Below are 20,354 nucleotides of genomic sequence, written 5' to 3'. Positions count from 1 at the left end.
AAAATAAGGCCCGGGGTCATTTTATATTTAAAAGTTTTCCCCCTTTTTGAGCCACAACGCAAAACTCTTTGAGTAGTTTTTACTAGGTTGGCCCGGTTCCTGAGGGTTTGGCCCTTTTTATTGCAAATTGCCCGTGGTCTAATGCCTGGTTTCCCGGGTGACATTCATTTTTAGCACCCGCCCCAGATTCCAATAGGATTTAGGTTGGGCTTTGTGGGCCACTCCAGGGCTTGGTTTTGGTACCTTTAGGATGTTGGACCCAAATTTTGATGTATGTTGGGCTTTTCTTTTTGGAAGACCCCCGCAGACCCAAGGATAGACTACAGATTTCTGCAATTGCCCCCCAAAATTTCAAATAAATTTTTCCCTTTTCCCTGAGCCATGCAACCGAACAAGACTCCCGGGCCTGGGTTGCAAAAAAGCCCCCCAGATGATGTCCCCCCACCATGTTTTAAATTGGGAACCGGGTTTTTAGGGTTGAAGGCCCCTGCCTTTCTCGCCAAACATAAGCAACATCCAGGCCCCAACCCGTTCCCGTTTGCCACGACAAAATGAACTTCCAAAACTTCCTTACCTTTCAAATGTTCCGGGGAAACTCAGTTGGGTGATTGCCGTTTTTTGAGTAAAGGGGTTCTTTGGGCAATGGCCCCGAAAACCCCCCGGAAAAAAAAGTCTCAAATCGGTTCCTTGAAACACAACTCCAGAAAAGGCCAGGGCAGCAACAGTCACATGGAGATGTCCGTGGCTTCGGCTGACATCTGGGGCTTTTCCTCCCAGAGTTTTTGGTGTGCTTACAACCCCGCCGGTTGTTCTTACAGAATTTGTTCCGCTTGAAAATAAAGGGATGGCTTATGCCTTTCTAAGCATTTGGGAAATGGGAGATAGCCCCCCATCATCAGCCCCCACTTCTTCTTTCTGGCTCAAGATGATTTTCCTTGTCTTTGATGGTGAGTATATGTGTCGTGCGTAGTTTTTTTTTTATTTATTTATATCAAGTTTTATTGAGGGTTTGTGTCAGAATTTTTTAGGCCCCCAAGTGTTTGTTATTGTGGGTTTTATGGGGCCGGGGGGGTTTCCCGGGGTGTTTCTCCCCTTTTCCCCCTGGTCTGTGGGTGGGTATGGTGTTTCGGCCGGTCGTCTACCCTGCAAAAGCTGCGGCTATTCCACCCTTTCCAAACCCACCTTTTTTTAAATTTCCCGGGCGACCACCACCGGGGCCCCCCCCCCGGAAAAAAACGATGCCCCACCTGTGGTAACTTTGGGTTAATAAATTGGAAAAAAATATTATATTCCTGGGGGCTTTTTTAACGTCCCGGGTTTCCCGTCCAGACCCACACCTCCCGTCCGGGTTTCCCCTGGTCATCACATTTCCTTGTCCAAAACCCACACCTCCAGTCCTTTTTCCCCTGGCTTTTATCACCCAAGCCCCTTCCCACCCCCCCTGTGGGATTCCCAAAAAGAAAATTTTGGTCCCCCACTGGCCGGGGCCCCCCTGGGCCCCCCATCCAGCTCGAAGCAGCCTCCCTTGTGTTTCTGTCCCCTTTCCCGCTGTAAGTACAGAAATACAAAAAAACGGTTTTTATGGGGTTTTTGGGCCAAAGGACCAGTAAATTTTTATGGGAATTTATTACAACCCCCAAAGGGTAGGGGTTTGGGGAAACACCCACCCTTCCCATCAATTTTCATCACAATACAAAATTTAAATTTCAAATTTTTTTTTTATTGCAATACGCGATTAGTATATCAAATTTAGAAAACTTTCTCCAACTTGTAATTTTTACCAATTTCAAAGGGGGTCCCTCTGCAGTTTATTGTGGAAAGGGGAGAGCTGCGAAGGGGGGTGGGAGCCGTCCTTTCCCCGCGCCCCCCACGACCAGAAGCATAACCCTTGGACCTTTTTTTTCCCAAAAAATTGTCCCCGCAGAAAGAAAATACAATGTTGGGAAAAACCCAGAAAATGCGGCCCGGGTGACCCAAAAAAACTTTGGGATTTATCCAAACCCCCAAAAGACTTTAAATCACGTCAAACAGGTGGGGCCCCGTTTTTTCCCAAAGGGTTTAATTTTTTTTTTTCATACAGACCATCAACAGTATTCCCTCCCCAGGGAATACCTGGGGACATTTTTGTCTTATAAGAGGCCCACAGTTTTTAAAATTCCTTTTCTGGAAAATTTTTTTTACTTTTTTGGGTGCATCTGTAATTCCTGTCCTCAGTCATTGCATTTCTGTGAGTGATTTTTTGATTTTTAATTTTTTTATTCTAATTTTATTCTTAGGTATGTGTTTGTTGTGTTATGGTTGTCTTGCTACTGTATGCCTAAAATTTATTTCGGTTGAATAATAAGTTAAATAAATAAATTAGTTTAAATAAAGTTTCTATCTTCCTATCTATCTATCGATCTATCTATCTAGGGTGCCATTCCCAATCCATGGGTCGGACTGAGAGAGCCAACCAGGACCTGGAAGCATCCCTTTGTTGTGTGGCTGCTCAGCGTCCGTCCTCCTGGGCCAACATCTCCTGTGGATAGAGTATGCCCACAACTCCCTGACCACCTCCGCCACTGGCTTCTCACCTTTCCAGGTCGCCCTGGATAGCCAACACCCCCCCCCCCCCCCCCCCCCCCTTGTTTCCTGTTCAGGAGAGGAAATTGGCTGTTCCCTCGGTTCATGAGAACCTAGAGTAAAGTTTGGAGCGACGCCTAGGAAGCCCTGCTCAACGAAGCGAAACTCACCACCGGCGGCAGATCGTTGCACCTACCAGTGTGGTAACTTGGCTTCCAGTTGAACTTTGTACCATTTTAGTCTTAGTGTTATATTCCTTGTGCTTTTGTTAACGTCCTGTTTTCCCTGTCCAGACCTACGCCTCCAGACCTGTTGCCGTGGCTCATCACGCTCATGCCTTCCTTCCTTCCCGCTTGGATTCCAGAAAGAAAGTTTGGATCCACCACTGCCTGCCCTCCTCAGCCCCTATCCAGCTCGGAGTCAGCCTCCCTTGTGTTTTCTGTCCTTGGCTGCTATAAGTACAGAAGTTACATTAAAGGTTTTTGAATCGTTACTTTGTGTCCGTGTATGTTTCTCTGTGTTCTGGGTCAAAACCTCTACCTTAACTCTCATGTTGTCCTTGGGTCAAATTGACCAGTTTTCCTATATCAATGTTCTTTTTTTAACATTATATATACTGTATCCTATAACTACCCAATTGTAATTGCCCAAAATAACATGGTTGAGTCCACACAACGCTCTTTGGCAAGTACAAATCTGTACTTTCATTAATTATGGGGTGTCTTATTCAATTTTTTTGCATTTTAAAAAAAGAAAAATTTGAAGTGATTTTGAAATGACATTGAGTAAAAGTTGACATATTCCAGTCTGTGATTATCCGTCAACATACATTCCTTTAATTTTGGTCCAAATAGTTCCTAATTTCTGCTTTTTTAACTCAAACATTAGGTAAAATTTCCTTTAAATGAGGTTTGTTGACCATAAATTCCAAAAATAACTTTAAAACTAAAGTTGATAGGTTAGTGTTAGGTAGTGTTGAAAACGTCAAAAAAAAAGTGACAAACATCTATTTTTATGGGAAGACAACACGGGTTAACAGAATCGGGAGGGGTACACTGTGGTTTAGATGTCACGTTCCCCTCGACATGCATACACTGACTTAGTGATATGCAATGCAGTCCCTCCTGAGACCTTTAAAGTTTAATTTGATCTTGTTCTAGATTTATAGGCAACACTAATATTATATGATCCTGGTTGAGAATTTGGTGTCTTAAAATGTTGATTCAAGGGTGAGTGTAAAGAGAGCTTGACAACTGGAATGAAGCCCAGTCTAATAGCAAGTATAATACCGACCCCCAATGGTTGATTCTGATGATGTAGAAGACAAATGTCAGGCTCAACATGTCAGGCATGTAAACTTGTGTTAAAATGTGACTTCAACATACACAAGTCATTAAGTTTAAAGATCTGGTCAAATCACACTTCAGTCCTAAAAACATTCGCTCAGTCTCCCATTCATTTCTATTAAAGCCTGCATGATGGACAAATCCAGGCATCCATTGCCTGTTTCTTAGAAATCTTCAGCTAATAGTTCAAATAAGAATAACAGTGCATTTCAAAGTACTTTTGCTAGTTTATAAATCACTCAATGGTTTAGGGCCAAAATACATTTCTGATCTGCTGCTACACTATGAACCACCCAGACCTCTTAGGTCATCTGGGACAGGTCTGCTTTCTGTCCCCAGAGTCAGAACTAAACAGGGTGAAGCAGCGTTCAGTTTCTATGTTCCTCATATCTGGAATAAACTCCTAGAAACCTGCAGATCTGCTGCTACTCTCAGTTCTTTTAAATCAAGGCTGAAGACCTTTCTTTTTCATGTTGCCTTTCTTTAAATGACTGTTCATTTCTTTAATGTTTAATTTCTTATGCTGCACTGTAACTTTTATTCTTGTGTTTTATGTGTCTTAATGGTCTTTTTTTAACTGTTTATTCACATGTTTTATCTGTTTTTATTTTTTAACTGTTTTTTTAACTGATTTTGTTTAAAGCACTTTGAATTGCCCTGTTGCTGAAATGTGCTATACAAATAAAGCTGCCTTGCCTTGCCTTGCCTTTCCGTGAAATAGTCTTGAAGATATTCATGGTGTCGGACTTGTTTGCCCATTCAAAAAGGAATTGAAGTCTCTTAGTGGACCCCTAATACTGTATCTGAAGTCTCTTTTGAATAGGCCTTAGTGGTCCCCTAATACTGTATCTGAAGTCTCTTTTACATAGACCTTAGTGGTCCCCTAATACTGTATCTGAAGTCTCTTTTATATACACCTTAGCTGTCCCCTAATACTGTATCTGAAGTCTCTTTAATATAGACCTTAGTGGCCCCTATAGTGTATCTGAGGTCTCTTTCCCAAAATTCAGCCTTGGTGCCATTTTGGAGTATGTAGCTTTTGAGGACTCTGGTTTGTTTAGTGCTAGCTAGCTACGTCGTAGCTGTTCTTTGGAAACAGAAAGGTCTTAAATATGTTATCTATCTCTGAAGGGATAAGACACTTAACACTTCACCATCAAAAGAATACAGTGTGTATTTAAAATTTTAGCAAAACTGAGGTATTTTATTTATATATATTTTTCTAAGGCTCACATTGTAAAACCCACCAGACTCCATGTAAATAAAATAGTCATACATTCTGTCGGTTTGTTACTTATGAATGTAATTTAGCGGCTTGGGACCCCTGGAATCCCCTCAAGGACCCCTGGGGTCCCCGGACCCAACTTTGAAAACTACTGTTATAGTAGGCAATATAATGGCAATACGCAAATTGTGGTTTTTTTTTTTAAATATTCTGTGATTTGAATCATTTTTAGGCCATCGATAACAGCAACTGCCGCATTTTGACTGTCTAAGCCGTGCTTCCTGGTTGAACGCAGGGGGGCTAACGCTAAACTTGATTGAACGCTACGCTGAACTGCAACTCGTCCAACATGGCTGGCCAGGAAGATCCAGTGCAAAGAGAAATTCACCAAGATTGGGCGAATCGAGAGTACATAGAAGTTATAACGAGCAGCATAAAGAAAATCGCCGACTTTCTTAACTCCTTTGGTAAGCTTTTAACGAACAATTTTACAGATACGAGCACTACTGTGCGGATACCTTGGGTAACGTATAGCTAGCTAGAGTGATGCTTTCAATGGCCACTCCCAGTTAGCAATTAGCTTTATCGTTAGCTGTGAGCTTGTTATTGTTTTCCAAGTACCGTGGAAGTTTGGGTACGAGTCACTTTAACGTTACATTTTTTTTGCTTGTTAACTCATGTTAGTAGGTGGCAAACCACTAAATCAAAAGGCTAACGTTAACGTAACTAGAATCAAGTGTTGAGACGGGAAATGTCTGTTAGGCCACTGCAAAGGCTAGTCTGTTCAGCTGACAGTAAGATTATACCAGCAGCATAACCCCCTGAATTTAAATAATGATGAAATAATGATCTCTCAGAAATTGTTGTCAGTAACAGTGAGCGACGTTGTTCCTTATTGTCGTGTAAACGTGATTGTAATCGACACGCTACGCCTCTTATTAAATGTTATGTGTTTTTATGGTTAACGTTTACGTTACATTCTAAATACGATTTATCGCAGATATGTCGTGTCGATCCCGCTTGGCCACCCTCAATGAGAAGCTGACAGCGTTGGAGAGGAGGATTGAATATATTGAGGCGAGAGTAAGTATACTGCATTGTAAAATAGCAATCCATTGGTTATTTATATTATTTAATAAACAATAGAGCAAGTACTGGAACAGTCAAGAACATAAATATAAAATAGAAATATTACAATGAGATATATGTACAATATCAATGTTGTAAGGTTGTAAGCCTAGAGTTTTGTGCAGGGTGTGCAAAATATTAATCAGGGGACAGTGCACAGTATATATAATATGTGTAATGGTCAGGGATAATAGTCTAGGATGTGTGTTATTATAACTTGTTACATAATTATTTGTCTCATTACAGGTCACGAAAGGAGAGACCTTGACCTAAAAATCATCATGGGAATTCATAGCATCCCAGACTTACCTACCCACCCCCCTCCTTGAATTCTTTGGAATAACTGTGATGGATTCCACCCTCCTTTTTCGGGACCATCTGGACCATTTTTATATTATAAGGTTGAGTTTTGTGTTGATTTAGCTCATGACACATCTTTATCGAAAATATGGGTCGGTTTTGGGTGTCAGTGACTCCAGCTTCATCAATGTTACAAAACAAAAATAAGCTCCATAAGTATTTGTTTCATAAAATCTTGTGAAGCTCTATTATGGATAATTACAACTTATTGACCATCTGTAGTGTCCTTACCACATCAGAGATTTATGAGAGGGTAACATCCTTGTGTGCCAAGTTGAACAATTAATTATGTAGTCGACGTTATTGAGGACCTGCTTGTACAGTAAACTGTTTTGTGATGTTTCTGTAATAAATGATTAACAATGACCTTGTTTCATGTTGTAGCTTAACTTAGTCATATTAAAATTTATTGGCCAGGTATTGTATGTTGACACATTCATTGAGTTTAATTCTCAGTAGCTCAAAATATAACGACTAGACAAGTTAACAGGATGAAATAAATATTGAAACCTCCAAGTAAATATATATATATATATATATATATATATATATATGCAGTATAGTAGGTCAAATTGTTATTCCCTATCACAGCACTGGCATGACTGCTGGAATTAATATTGTAAATAAATATAGAATGAACAATTAATAAATTGAATGGTTTTGTGATTAGGTTGAAGATTAAAAACTGGAATTGAAATTGCCCAGATAAGAGCTACACATTCAAAAGTAGAGTGGGATTTATTAGTTTATTTCAATTTGCTATATGATACAACATACTGAAAGTCTAATGTGATAATGTTGCTAATCTTGAAAAATCACTAAATGAATGCTTACATAATGAAAACACCATACTGGGCCTACTGTCTGTAAATGTGGCAAGCTAAAAAGTGACATACCCAGTAAAATGGCCGAAATAGATACAGTAGTAATTTTACCCTTAGGAACGCCTTTCAGGCAGTAAAAACGATGGACATCTAGATGTTCAGGTAGCATGCCTCCTGTGTTAGCATTGGCAAGTACATAGCTGTAACAATCCGAGACCCCAACTCCATTTTTTTTTAATGTCCTATACTAAACATCATTAATTGTTGGGCCGACTAGCTAAAGACACAAAGAGCCCAGGACCAAGCAGGAGTAGAGCTACCTGCGAGACAAATCCAGGGCAATGTTTTTAATTTCCCATAATGCATCGGGTGCATACGCCAATGCATCTTGGGACAAAGAAGGTGTCGTTGCAGTGTTGTGGAGAGTCCTTGAACGTGAGATGCATTTTCTTAGCCACGATTTTTCAAATACCTTTTTGAAAAACTACTAGCAGGTCATAACATTATTAACAAACTACACTGGTAAGTTATTGTACTTTCAGACTGGAAACTAGCTAATTAATCTTATGGCTTCTCACATAAGCTCTGTCTGTTTGCTAACGTCAGACTGGCGGTTCCATGTAGCTCGCTAACGTTAGCGAGCTAGCTAGCTAGTCTAACGTTGATGGGTTACAAGCAGTTTGTTGTGCTCATAATTTGGCTGTAGTTTAACTGTTGCATGTTAATAAACTAAAACGCACTAGAGTGTTTGCATAAGTCAAAACTGTTGGTATTTTTTGCTTCTAGAGTCGTGTGTGCGCAGTTGGGACAATGGGAGCTGATAAAAGGTGAGTAACGTTAAGCGCTGGTCGCCATGGTAGGTGTGGCCAACTAAGATGGTGTTCTTTTTAAGTTGGTTCGGCATTTACACGAACGTATAGCACCCAGAACACATAAACAGAACACATAAACAATAACGCTAACGTTAGCCTTTAATTAACAGCGTTCAGATGAATGTTGTCAGGCAGTTTCAGTCAGCTTTTAAACCTAAATTTACCATTTTATTGTAACCATTGGGTCCCTTTTAAAGTCAATAGGAAATAATTGTACTACGTTTAGTTCATGAATCCAAATGGTGTATTGAAAATTGAAAGTAAATTTCGAAACATCACATTAACTTGACACAGGAAAAGTATTAATGTTTAACAGGTGTAATATAGACATGAAATGACCCCCTCCCTTTGTTTATTTAGCAGAGCTAAGCATTGTGCTCTCCAGTCTTAGAGAAAGTTGCATGTTAGGGCTGTTGATGTATCCAACTCTTGAAACGAGACAGGGACCACTGACACATTTAGTTTAGTTGCCCAGCATCTATCTGCCCACATTACAAAAATCAAGAATTATATTGATATTTTGATTTGAGACTTGATATCATAAAGTGATGACATTTTCTCATGTTACTACACTAGTTCTTCTGTTATTTTTTACCTTTTTCCCACTTGGTCATATCTACATTATTCAAGATTATTTATCTAAAATCTCAATGTGAAGATATTTTGTGAAGATTATGTTTTGTCTGTTAATCATTTAATTATGTTGGTGAGTTTGCCTATAAAATAGTATTTGATTGATATAAGGAATATTGTGCAAGTGCAGACTAGTTGTACTTATGAGTTGTTCTGCCTTTCAATGTCCTCCTGAATAGGATTAGTCGGACGGAACGTAGCGGTAGATATGGCTCTAATCAATCCCGCGATGAATCAGAATGGCGCGACAGGCGAGAGAGAGACCAAGAGCGTGATCAAAACATGCGCCGTTGGGGCGAAGAGAGACGCAGTGAGCGTTTTGAAGGAGATCGTCGAGGATCAAGAGACAGTCCAGAGGTAGTTATTCTAATATCAGTGATTTTTAATGGTAGTATAATGTATTATTAAACATACTTGTTTGATGACATCCACACATAACTGATGCACTGTTAAATTGTATTTGTTTGAAAGCAACGAGAAAGGAAACGACGCAACAGCGATAGATCAGAAGATGGTTATCACTCCGATGGCGACTACCCAGAGCAGGATTACAGAAGGGAGTCTGGGGAGGAGAAGAAGAGCAAGACCATCATGCTCTGGGGTCTGTCTCCTCATGTCACTGAAGACGATGTAAGTATTTAGTTTTGTTCAGCAGTCGCGCAACCTTTTTTAGTGTTTAGTTTAGTTTAAAGTGTGTGCACCACTCATTCTAAAAGAAATGCCCTTGAAAGTGGCAGGTTTTGAATCATAATAGTAACATACCATCTGTATATTGTTCAGATTTGTTTTGCCATAGACCAACTGGAGGGACCGCAGCCGGTGGATGTTAGGCTGATGAAAAAGAAAACAGGTGAGAACCAGATATATGGCGGACCTCAGCCTCCCCCCCCCTGTCTTTGACCATAGGGCAAATCTGCTTCCATTCAGACCCATTTCCCATAGCAGCTAGGAAAGAATAGTATCAAGATACTTGAAAAAGGATTTGAAGTGTTGATTTAAGACTTATTTAATTTCAGTTCAATGTGGATCTTTTTAAGGTAAGTAATGGCACCAATTGCAGTTTAAACAAAAACCCTATTGGCAGACAGACTTTGTTTTTGAGTCTGTTTCAAAAGTGGTATTCAGGAGGAATTCTTGCTATGGTAAAACTCCTAAGGAGTGGCCTACTGTGTACCAAACAGGGCCTGGGTCGTGAAGCAGTTTGTGGAAGAGTTTGAATAATATGCCCATGGACTCTTAACTAACACGCCTCCCGTCTATATTTGAATGCTGTCTCTAGGTATAAGCCGTGGTTTCGCCTTCGTGGACTTTTATCACTTGCAAGATGCTACCCGATGGATGGAGACCAATCAGGTTGCTTCACAATCGCCAAGTCTAGTTTTAATCTTGGGGATATGGAAAAAATAACCCAAAAGGCAACCAAAGTGCATAAAATAGTGTTGAAATTACAGATTTTTTGAAGTATGCCACAGAGCAAAAATATTTGATTTGTATTCTCGTAGAGGTTATTATATACATGATTTACAATTTAATGTTAACTTAACAAATGTTCTGTTTAGTTAACTGCAATGGCAATAGCATCAAAGCTGCTGATTTGACTCCTATTTTCACGTTTTCTCCCAAAATAAGGGATACTTTACCAATTTGAATCCAGCTCTGTGTCATCTTTCTGTGGTCAGTGTGTTTTTAGATGAACAGTGTTTGGCTTTCTTCTGTGGTGCCAGTGCATTGAGCAGCGGAGGCCTGCCAAGATCTGCCGGATGATGCAACACCAGCAGACTTTTGTGACGTGCTTTGCACTATCCAGCGGATCTCGGCAGACCTTCACTGCTTTGTGCGCTAGCACCATGGAGGGATGCCAAAACACTTTTCATCTAAACACACTGCCCACACTTGACTCCTGGAGTTAAATGACCAAAACATCTCTTTAAGGAATCTGCATTTAAGATAATGAAAACTTATCTTTATCTTGCTGATAAAGGCATTATCAAAGAGTATTCATGTAAGCTCAGCCTATTCCATTTAAGCCTACTCCTCAGTACATGAGGTTTCTTTTAATCTTTTTTTTTTTTTTTTTCTTCTCCTTCTTTAAAGCAGTCAAAGATGTCTGTTAGGGTCACATTGTACACTTTGCTCCAGCTCAGCCTGGGCACTCGGATCCCAAACACCTAAACCCCTCTATACATCATGCTCACATATACATCATGTGCCTGTCTCGTCTTTAACACAAAGGCTATCTGTTGGGGGCCCCTCTTCCCCTTCTCTCCCTTCCAACACTGCTTGCTCTGTTGATGAGATTGATGCTTGCCAGGAATGCTTGAGTGACTTTTGTCATCCTCTTTCAGAAACGTCTGACCATCCAAGGCAAAAGCGTGGACATGCACTACAGTCACCCCAGGAACAAGTATGAAGACTGGCTCTGCAACACTGTAAGTTAATGATCTGTCTTGGTTTCATGGCCATTTTATCTAAACGATGCTACTACAGAACACGTCACACACAGAGGCCTATATATGTTAGGCCCATAAGTTTAATTGTTGCAGTCCTGTCAGCTTATTTTGTGGTACACCTACATTTGAATACGTGGTAATGGTTAGGTTGTTTCTCAGGTAAGTATGGTATGCTGCACCAATTCAGATTGGTTCAGGGCTTTAGTAGGTGTATAATAAAAATGATGTGAACGGTTACTTGCAGTGTGGCCTGTACAATTTCCGGAGGAGGCTGAAGTGCTTCAGGTGTGGAGCAACCAAAGCCGGTAAGTAGTTAAATCAATAAGAGGCCACTGACTGCAGACATCCGGGCAGCCTGTGGCAACATTGCCGGGATGCAAAGCAAAGTTTGTGTTTTTGGCGTTGTAGAGGCCTAGTAAACCAAATGACATGGATTCATAAGTGTCACCGCTGTCAGATGTAGACAAAATGGGATGGGATTGGAAACAGCATGCATTCTTTCCTTGCTACCTGACAATAATACAAAATGGGGGCAAAACACAGTACATAATGGAGTTTATGAAATAGGCTCTCCAGTGTTTCCCATACATTGATTTATTTGTGGTGGCCTGCTAAAATATCAACGTTGACTGCCACATACTGATTTTCTATTTGTGTTAATATTTAAAATGCCTAAAATTGTATTTCATCATTGATTTGTTCAGCTGCTCATGACCCTCTTTGAACACATTTGGACCCGTGACAGAAATGAAAAAAAGAAATTAACAGAATAAACGTAGACACAAAATCTAAAGATCGGCATACAAAAGCAAAATATAATGCTTAATAACAAAAAAAATAACAAAATATTTTGATAACTGTCAGCCACCACCACAAATATACTCTAATTTTGTGGGAAAAACAACACTCATTTTTAGCTTAGTGACACGAATTTCGACACTCATCACTTTATACCCCATTTCTTTGACTAAACGGTTCTGAAAGTTTTGTTAATGGTCCTCTTACTTCTGTCATTTTTTTCAACAGAAAGTGAAACCAGCAGTAATACTGGAGTCTCTGAAACTCAACCCAGCGGAGATTTCTATGGCGACAGTAAGGACTTCTTTTTTATAGATGTACCTCCTACTTAGTTTAAAATGAAAAATATCCCTATCCATGGTAGTTTGTTTTTAAAAATAAACTTTTGTGATGCACAGCAATCATCCTGAGAAATATTGCTGCTATGACCAATGTGGAATCCATCTTGACATCCCTGGCACCATATGCCAATCTTTCATCTAACAACATTCGCCTCATCAAGGACAAGCAGACAGGCCAGAACAGAGGCTTTGCGTTTGTACAACTGTCCTCTCCTCTGGTAAGGCATTCTTTTAACATGTACACATGAACATTTACCGTTATAACAACCAACCAATTACCAGTGGCTTCCATTTGCCTTTCTACTGATGTTACTTGTTACTTGTCTTAAATAGTTCTTCTTGATGAACTTGACACCTCATTCATGCCTGCATTTCACTTAAAATTGTATATCAATCTTTTTTTACAGGAGGCCTCTCAGCTGCTAACAATCTTACTGGGACTGCATCCGCCTCTAAAATTGGATGGAAAAACAATTGGGGTGGATTATGCTAAGAGCGCTAGAAAGTGCGTATGAAAGTGTATAATTTGCCTTGGTTTTGTGTTAGATAAAAACCTTTTCACTGCACCAATGGTAACGTTTTACTTGCCTTGGCAAATTGCCTATTTAGATCTTTATTGTATCTTATTTTATTATATATATTTAGATTCATCCAAACTGAAATTAAAGGTGGGAATAAACTAGATAACATTTTTTTTTTACCTTTGCCTGTTTTAGGGATCTTTTACTACCTGATGGCAATCGTGTCAGTGCCTTCTCTGTGGCCAGCACAGCCATTGCTGCAGCCCAGTGGTCTTCAAGTCAGGTAGGTCCATTTTCTGTCAACTTCTGGGGATTTATCATCTCCCAGTGTTGTATCAGGCTCATAACCCTTGCTTGACCTTTTCAGCCACAGCAGAGCTCAGAAGGAATGTCAGAGTACAGCTACCTGCAAGAAGGCTATACTCCAATGTCACAGGTTAGTAGAACAAATGAAGCAAACGTTGTAACTGATTGGTAATTTGAGAGCAAAGGCATTCTGATATATATTTATTTTTGCTTTAAAAATGCATTCAATAAAAAATGTCTCTTTAGTAGCACCTAGTGGCCACTATAGGAGACTGCAACACAAATAGAGAAATAATTGTCAAGCTTCCTGACCATTATAAACAGCACTTCAGAGATAATACATGAGGCTGTACCTTTAGATCATAACAATGTTTCAAATATTCAGCCAATGTTACAAAGTTTACACTGGCAAGTATCCACATCCTCCTCCTGGAAAAAAAAAAAAAAAATGACTTAGTTAAAGGAAGTTTTTCCACCAATAAAGTTTAAATATGATGTATTTCAATGAATGACTTATTTCAACAGGAATACCAGGTGTACTACCAGCAAGCAGCAGCAGCAGCCAGCACCTCCCAGGGAAATGGGATTCTAGGAGGTATGAGATGCTTTAACATCTGAAGTAGATGTTGATACAGATACTATCATTGGAAGAATTTGATGTTACAGTAAAATGTAGTTATTCAGCACTTTTTATGCAATGACATGCAGCTTAGATGACAGCATATTCTAACATTTGTTCATACTAAGGTTGTAGGAACAACAAACACAACAAGTGGATAAACCCTGCTTTTAGAAGTAACGAGTACAGACAAAAGAGTTTCTGCTAGATTCTGAACAACGTAATCATTTGACTCTATTTTCACTGTGATGTTGAACAGAACTTTGCTTTTCCAATTTCAGCTGCCCCAGGTGTAAAGATTGTTCCAACTGTAGCTGGAGTAGTAATTGCACAGACTGCACAAGTCTACCAACCTCATATAATTGCACAGCCAGCAGTTCAGGTAACATACATTTGTGTTAATTCTATAATTTTAATATTGTACTATTGTTAAAATGCATGGTGTAATAATCTCTAAATAACAATTACATTAATTGCAGGCATTTTCACTTGCCCAACAATTGGAGGCAAACGCCCACTCAGAACATCTTTCAGGCATTGACGCTGCATCTGTGCCTGGTGGCCTTGTAGCCTCTGCCACTGTTACCGCTGCCAATACATTAGCAGCCTCAGCTGACGCAAGCACTGGTATGAGCACACAAGATCCCTTAACACCTGTCCTGTTGTGTGCATAAACAGAGAAGAAAATGTCCATGCCGTATATAGGATAGAGTTCAACTTGAAACATAGACTTGAGTGAATTTGGTTTTGCCTGTAGTTTTAAAAGCAATATGTCCTGAATTTAAAAAAAAAAAAAAGTGGTCAATAGCAAATTAATTAAAAGCGTTACATTTACAAACATGCCACGACTAGCCTTTCATCTGACTGACAAAATACATGGACCGTCACCATGCAGCATTAGCTGTCGTTTTTATTACTTCTAAAGCTGAACAAAAGACCTTTTTAGAGTGACTTCAGTGGGGAAGGCTAGGAAGACTTAAGGCTGGGGACAATTATTGATTCAGCAATAATTCAGTAATATTGGTTACTAAAATGTTTTTTTTAAATGCATGAAAACATTTCCAATTTTCTAAAGTAGTTGTTAATGATATTTTTTATAATCGACAGTTCCTGATACGTCCACCTATCAGTATGACGAGTCCTCTGGCTACTATTTCGATCCTCAAACTGGCCTCTACTATGATCCAAGCACTCATGTAAGTAGTGCATAGCCATCATGTGTGATTCACTTGTTTTTTTGTCATGTTAGTGAAAGTCACAGGAGTTCACATTGTTTTGATTATATACATTGGTGTTTATATCTTTTCAGTATTACTACAACTCTCAGACCCAGCAGTATCTGTACTGGGACAGTGAGAAGCAGACATACGTACCTGCCTCAGCCGACGCAAATGCTACACTAAATGAAAACACAGCAGCAGGCAGCAAAGAACTTAAAGAAGGCAAGGAGAAAAAAGACAAGCCCAAAAGCAAGACTGCCCAGCAGGTATTGTGATAGGAATTATGCATGGCTTCTTCTACTTCAACTTCTATGTAGCCTTTTCTGAATATTTTTTATCATTATCATTTTTAAACTTTAACCTAATCTCTTTTGATTTGTATAGATAGCTAAAGACATGGAACGGTGGGCTAAAAGTCTCAACAAGCACAAAGACAACTTCAGGAGTAGCTTTCAGCCCATTAGTCAAGAAGAGAGGAAGGAGGCAGCAGCTGCTGATGCTGGCTACATACTGTTTGAAAAGAAGGTAATCCAGTAAAATACAATATCTTCTGAGACCACATGTGTAAGCTTTAGACTTTTACATCCTAAATGGATTGATTTAAGTTTAATATGTTATATTATTTATTGTATTTTAGCAGGCAGGCAGTCTAGACAGACTCATTCCAGAAGTACCAAGGGGCCCTGAGGAGGAACCACCAACCAGCTCACTTAACACTTCCAAGGTTAGTGTTTTCTGCATCCCTTTTCCTTTGCGGTGTTAAAGCTGTTCTTGTCACAGCTATTTTAATTGCTTTGTAAATATATGCACTACCATACAGTGTATATATACATGTGATACCATTATGTGTTGTTTATGTTAACATTTACACCTATCCATGGTTTGGTTAGTGTGGCCTTGTGGCAGCCTATAGTGGAGACAGTGACCCTGAGGAGGGGGGAGCAGAGCCTGATGGGGGTGAAGGAGGCCAGGACAAGCTGACAGACTGGACAAAGTTGGCCTGCTTACTGTGTAGAAGACAATTTCCCAACAAAGAGAGTCTAATTCGACATCAGCAACTCTCGGACCTCCACAAGGTAACATGACACAAGATTGTCTTCAGGACTATGTAAGGGGGGAAAGAGTCATTAAAGAAAAACATAAGACCAAAAATTCATGGAGGTATTTATTTCATCATTCTCAGAAAAACATGGAGGTTCTCCTCAGATCCAAAATGACCGAAGCAGAGCTGGAAGAGTTGGAGAGAAAAGAAACGGAGGTTTGTATCAATACAGAATTGCCCAGCTGCTGAAGAGTCCTGTTGTTGCCCTACTCTTTGTGACTGCATTTTAAAAAGCTTTTTGTTTTTGGTAAAATGGTAAATAGCTGAAATATAGAGACCGTGCGGCTGAGAGGAGAGAAAAATATGGCATCCCTGAACCCCCGGCGCCCAAAAAGAAGAAGTTTAAACCAACACCAGTCATGTAAGCAACTTAGTTCTGTCATTTGTGTGAAATGCTATTGCCTGTCCCTGCAGATCTCTCTCGCTCTCTGTCTGTCTGTGTTATTAAAATGTCCCCTTTTCTTCTGTGCAGTAACTATGAACAGCCCACTAAAGACGGCCTTAACAGTGACAATATTGGGAACAAAATGCTGCAGGCCATGGGATGGAAGGAGGGTAAAGGCCTCGGTCGTAACCAGCAAGGCATCACTACACCAATTGAGGTAATCACAACAATTACCTAGTGGTGTCGGGTATATCCATTACCTGTCAGCATCAATAACTGTATGTATGTCGTCAATAACTGCGTGTATATATGTCAAGTACAAGGTACTAAAGTTTATGGTTTTCCTCCCCAGGCACAGTTGAGAACAAAGGGAGCTGGACTTGGCACATCAGGCACCAACTACACGCTCTCTGCTTCAGACACGTACAAAGACGCAGTCCGCAAAGCCATGTTTGCGCGTTTCACTGAATTGGAATGAGTCCTCTCAAACTCAAATTGATCGTCACGGTCTGCAGTTTATTGCTTTTTTCTTCTGCATCAACAGTGTAGTGAATTGACATGGAAGCAAAAGAAGTTCTTCTTTAAAAATTATCTCCATGTGTGATGATTATGCCTTCTGTCAAAATTTTTAATCCAGACCATAGAAAAAATCGGTAATGGAGGCTTATTAAGATGGTGAAGAATATAATTTATAAATTGTACATAGGTTAAAAAGTGAATTTACTTCCTTCGTTTACATATTTCTTCTGTGTTAATGCCATTTTTTGTCTCGGCACGTTAAAAAGATTGTACAGTTTATACAAAGGTCTTGTCTGTTTGTACAGAAAATAAATGACAAATGATTAATGGTCTTTATCGTATTTTATCACCCTTAGCATAATTTTTTGACATGCTACTGTTTACTATTTGAAAACAGGTGGTCTCAATGTGCAGTGCCATTTTTAATAACATTTTTGCTGTGTGCATGTCTTCTGTACAAGGTAATAGGTGTTGTAGTAAGACTGTCCCTCCACTGGAGGACACAAGTTTTTAAGCCATTAACTCTACTGGGGTCAAAATGCTTTCCAGCTCCTGTAATTGGGGTCCAAGCCCGAGGGGGCTGAGATCGACGCATGTAAGGCAGTGTCGATCCCACATCCAGCCGTTTCTATTATTATTCTTCCGTCTATAAAAGTCAAATTGCAACTTACACAAGTAAAGTTATGCAAGTGAAACTCCAAGAGTGTATGGCTGCAGCCTGGAGACTTCCTGTATCATGCCTGGGCGTGTCCAACGGTATATTCAGATGTTCAGAATACGAATTTGCGAATTATTTTCTAAATGAAGTCACGGTTACAAGTGCTCTAAGCAATGTCATGCGTGCTTTAGGCTACAACATTTTTCACACACAGCAAACATCTGTCTCTCGAGCTGCCTGTCCCCAGAACACACTGTAAAAAACGCGGTCTCTAGACAGCCCAGGGTCTACATACGGCAACAAAAACCAACTGTGCCCACCTGCACCACAAAGCATACACAAACCGTGTTCCAATAATTCAATGGTCAACAAGAAGTAATGTCACCCAACATCGCGTAGGGCACCTTTTACTTAGTGAGCATGATGTAATTAAGTGAACACTGTTTAAACTCTTAAATTAACTATAGCCATACATAGCCTATAGTTATGTTATATAGTTACATAGCAGATTTGTGGATGTTAATGTCTTCCTGATGGTAATGTTTGTAAAACCCGTGACAACTTTTATTTTTTTACTTTCTTTTGCAAATTCATAACAGTAAAAAAAAAAACCCGTAAGAACATAACCCAAGTGAAAAAAAACGAAGTTCAACAATGAAGCCACCCACATAATACTAAAATAAATATACTTTTACAAATAACATAAGACCACAGAAGAGTAGGCAACAATAAAATGGTTTTCATGCTTCCCATTAGAAGGGGATGGAGTGCTATGACAGAACCATGGTCACTCCATGACGTTCTTTTTGCCAACATCTCTCATAAACAGTGCCAGCTACGCTTTGGCCCCATCATCTCTCATCTTATCAAAACTTGGAGATAGGTTGAAACATATTGTTGTGTAGCATGTAACTGGCACACATTTGTTCCATTGTTCAGGGGGGGGGGTCAATAAAAGAAATTCTTAATGAAGTTGGCTTGTTATCTTTTTACGACTAACAAAACGCATTCAGTCTACCACGTTCCTCATTTTTCTTTTACCTTCAATTAAAGGTCATATGACATGGTGCTCTTAGGATGCTTTTATACAGGCCTTAGTGGTCCCATAATACCACATCTGAAGTTTCTATTCATTCTATTTCAATTAACTAACAATACACTGAGACATAAGAAGGCCTAGGCGTGTCCAACCTTAATACCCCCCCAAAAAACAGAGTAAAGACAGGGAGGGGAGGAAACCCAACAAAAACCCAACAGCAGAAACCGAACCCGCAGCTCACCAACAAGACACAAAAATCCTGTTTTGGCCAATAACTCAATGCATGTAAATGGGAAATTTGCAATTGCAATTTACTACAGACCTTGCATTTCCTGACGTTTGCCTCACCCCCGTCGCGCTTTGGGTTCTGCTTTCACATATTCCACGGTCCGCTGGGGTCGACTTGCGCTGGGGGGCTTGGACCCTGTTCTGAACTGTTTGCAGTTCTACTTTGGTTGTTAATCTTGCTATTTAATAGTTTTATTCTAAAGTAATACACAGAACTAAAGAGCCACTTGTTCATGTATAATTACTCGTTTTAATCTCTGTTTTCATTTCCACCTCTTACCCTTGGCATCTAGTACGTTACCTTTCGTTTAAAGCTGACTATTGCCATTAGTTCAAGGTCTTTGTGCATCTGTTTGTTGGTGGAAAGAGACAAGGAGGAAAGTAGAGCATCCTGCAAATAAAGAATAAAAGGCTGTTATTTACTGGGTACTGTAAATTTACTTTCTAAATAAACTTTCCATTGTCATCCGGCTTAGTAAATGGAGCGTTCACCTGGCCCTACAAATTTGATTGCAATTGATGTTGTATGTGGTAAATCCTTGGGGGCTAGCAGTCCTTACTTATACAAACAGTGTGTTATATAATGGCAAATAATACAATACATCCCTTGGGTTACTTCATGGACCTTGTGGTGCCTCATCCTTTGATATTTTCACCTCTTGGGGAGAAATGTTCTGAACCTCACATCCACCTCATGTTACATAAATATATTGTAGCAATATAGCCTGTGGAAGGTGGAAGCTCCACTGTTCTATTCCCATCCTGCTTTCTCAGAAACATCAAACATCCATCTGCGGCTTCAGAAAGATCAGCCATATCCCTCTCTCTGGGAATAGGCTTACGTAATTCATTCAAATGTAGGCCTACTATAAAATTGATAAAAGAAGTTCTGCTCATTGCTAAAGCCAATTTTGGCTGAGGTTTGTAGTGTAAGAAAGAAGGTCGGAGGAATCAGTTTAGGGCAACATGGTCAGCATTTTGATATCACAAACTGATTCAACTAAATGTCATAATGTACAGTGTGTTATGTAAGTAGCCTAATGTAATTCCTGTACCACCTGAGAGCACCAGGAAAGTCTGAATGGTTCTTGAACTAGAGTGTGACAATCGAGTTTGATTAAGGCGCTGACAGTAATCCGATAATCAGCCGTCAAGTCT

General features: G+C 39.8%; 2 protein-coding genes across 4 annotated transcripts; both read left to right on the top strand.

Annotated features, from left to right (window-relative positions):
* Positions 1 to 5,347: 5,347 nt before the first annotated feature.
* On the top strand, positions 5,348 to 6,985 carry brk1 (BRICK1 subunit of SCAR/WAVE actin nucleating complex). Its single transcript, XM_032514480.1, has 3 exons — positions 5,348 to 5,600; positions 6,134 to 6,216; positions 6,508 to 6,985. Exons 1-3 carry the CDS (start codon positions 5,483 to 5,485, stop codon positions 6,532 to 6,534), a joined length of 228 nt encoding a protein of 75 aa, XP_032370371.1. The 5' UTR covers positions 5,348 to 5,482; the 3' UTR covers positions 6,535 to 6,985.
* A 744-nt stretch (positions 6,986 to 7,729) lies between these two features.
* rbm5 (RNA binding motif protein 5) lies at positions 7,730 to 17,324 on the top strand. 3 transcript variants are annotated; one of them, XM_032513082.1, is made up of 25 exons: positions 7,730 to 7,967; positions 8,232 to 8,272; positions 9,130 to 9,307; positions 9,422 to 9,580; positions 9,731 to 9,800; positions 10,230 to 10,303; positions 11,296 to 11,379; positions 11,645 to 11,705; positions 12,427 to 12,492; positions 12,597 to 12,757; positions 12,947 to 13,044; positions 13,256 to 13,343; positions 13,428 to 13,496; positions 13,892 to 13,961; positions 14,267 to 14,367; positions 14,465 to 14,612; positions 15,093 to 15,181; positions 15,295 to 15,471; positions 15,590 to 15,730; positions 15,843 to 15,929; positions 16,096 to 16,281; positions 16,389 to 16,463; positions 16,571 to 16,668; positions 16,780 to 16,909; positions 17,045 to 17,324. In XM_032513082.1, exons 2-25 carry the CDS (start codon positions 8,256 to 8,258, stop codon positions 17,168 to 17,170), a joined length of 2,553 nt encoding a protein of 850 aa, XP_032368973.1. In that variant the 5' UTR covers positions 7,730 to 7,967; positions 8,232 to 8,255; the 3' UTR covers positions 17,171 to 17,324. The 3 variants fall into 3 exon arrangements, with proteins under 3 accessions (XP_032368973.1, XP_032368972.1, XP_032368971.1); XM_032513081.1 differs by having other exon boundaries at positions 7,831 to 7,880; positions 15,846 to 15,929; XM_032513080.1 differs by having other exon boundaries at positions 7,832 to 7,880.
* The last annotated feature ends 3,030 nt before the right edge of the window (positions 17,325 to 20,354 follow it).

Source organism: Etheostoma spectabile, chromosome 4, assembly GCF_008692095.1.
Source record: "Etheostoma spectabile isolate EspeVRDwgs_2016 chromosome 4, UIUC_Espe_1.0, whole genome shotgun sequence".
NCBI classification, from domain to species: Eukaryota; Metazoa; Chordata; class Actinopteri; order Perciformes; family Percidae; genus Etheostoma; species Etheostoma spectabile.
The sequence above is the reverse complement of the archived record's forward strand: the minus strand, read 5'-3'. Positions and strand labels throughout refer to the sequence as shown.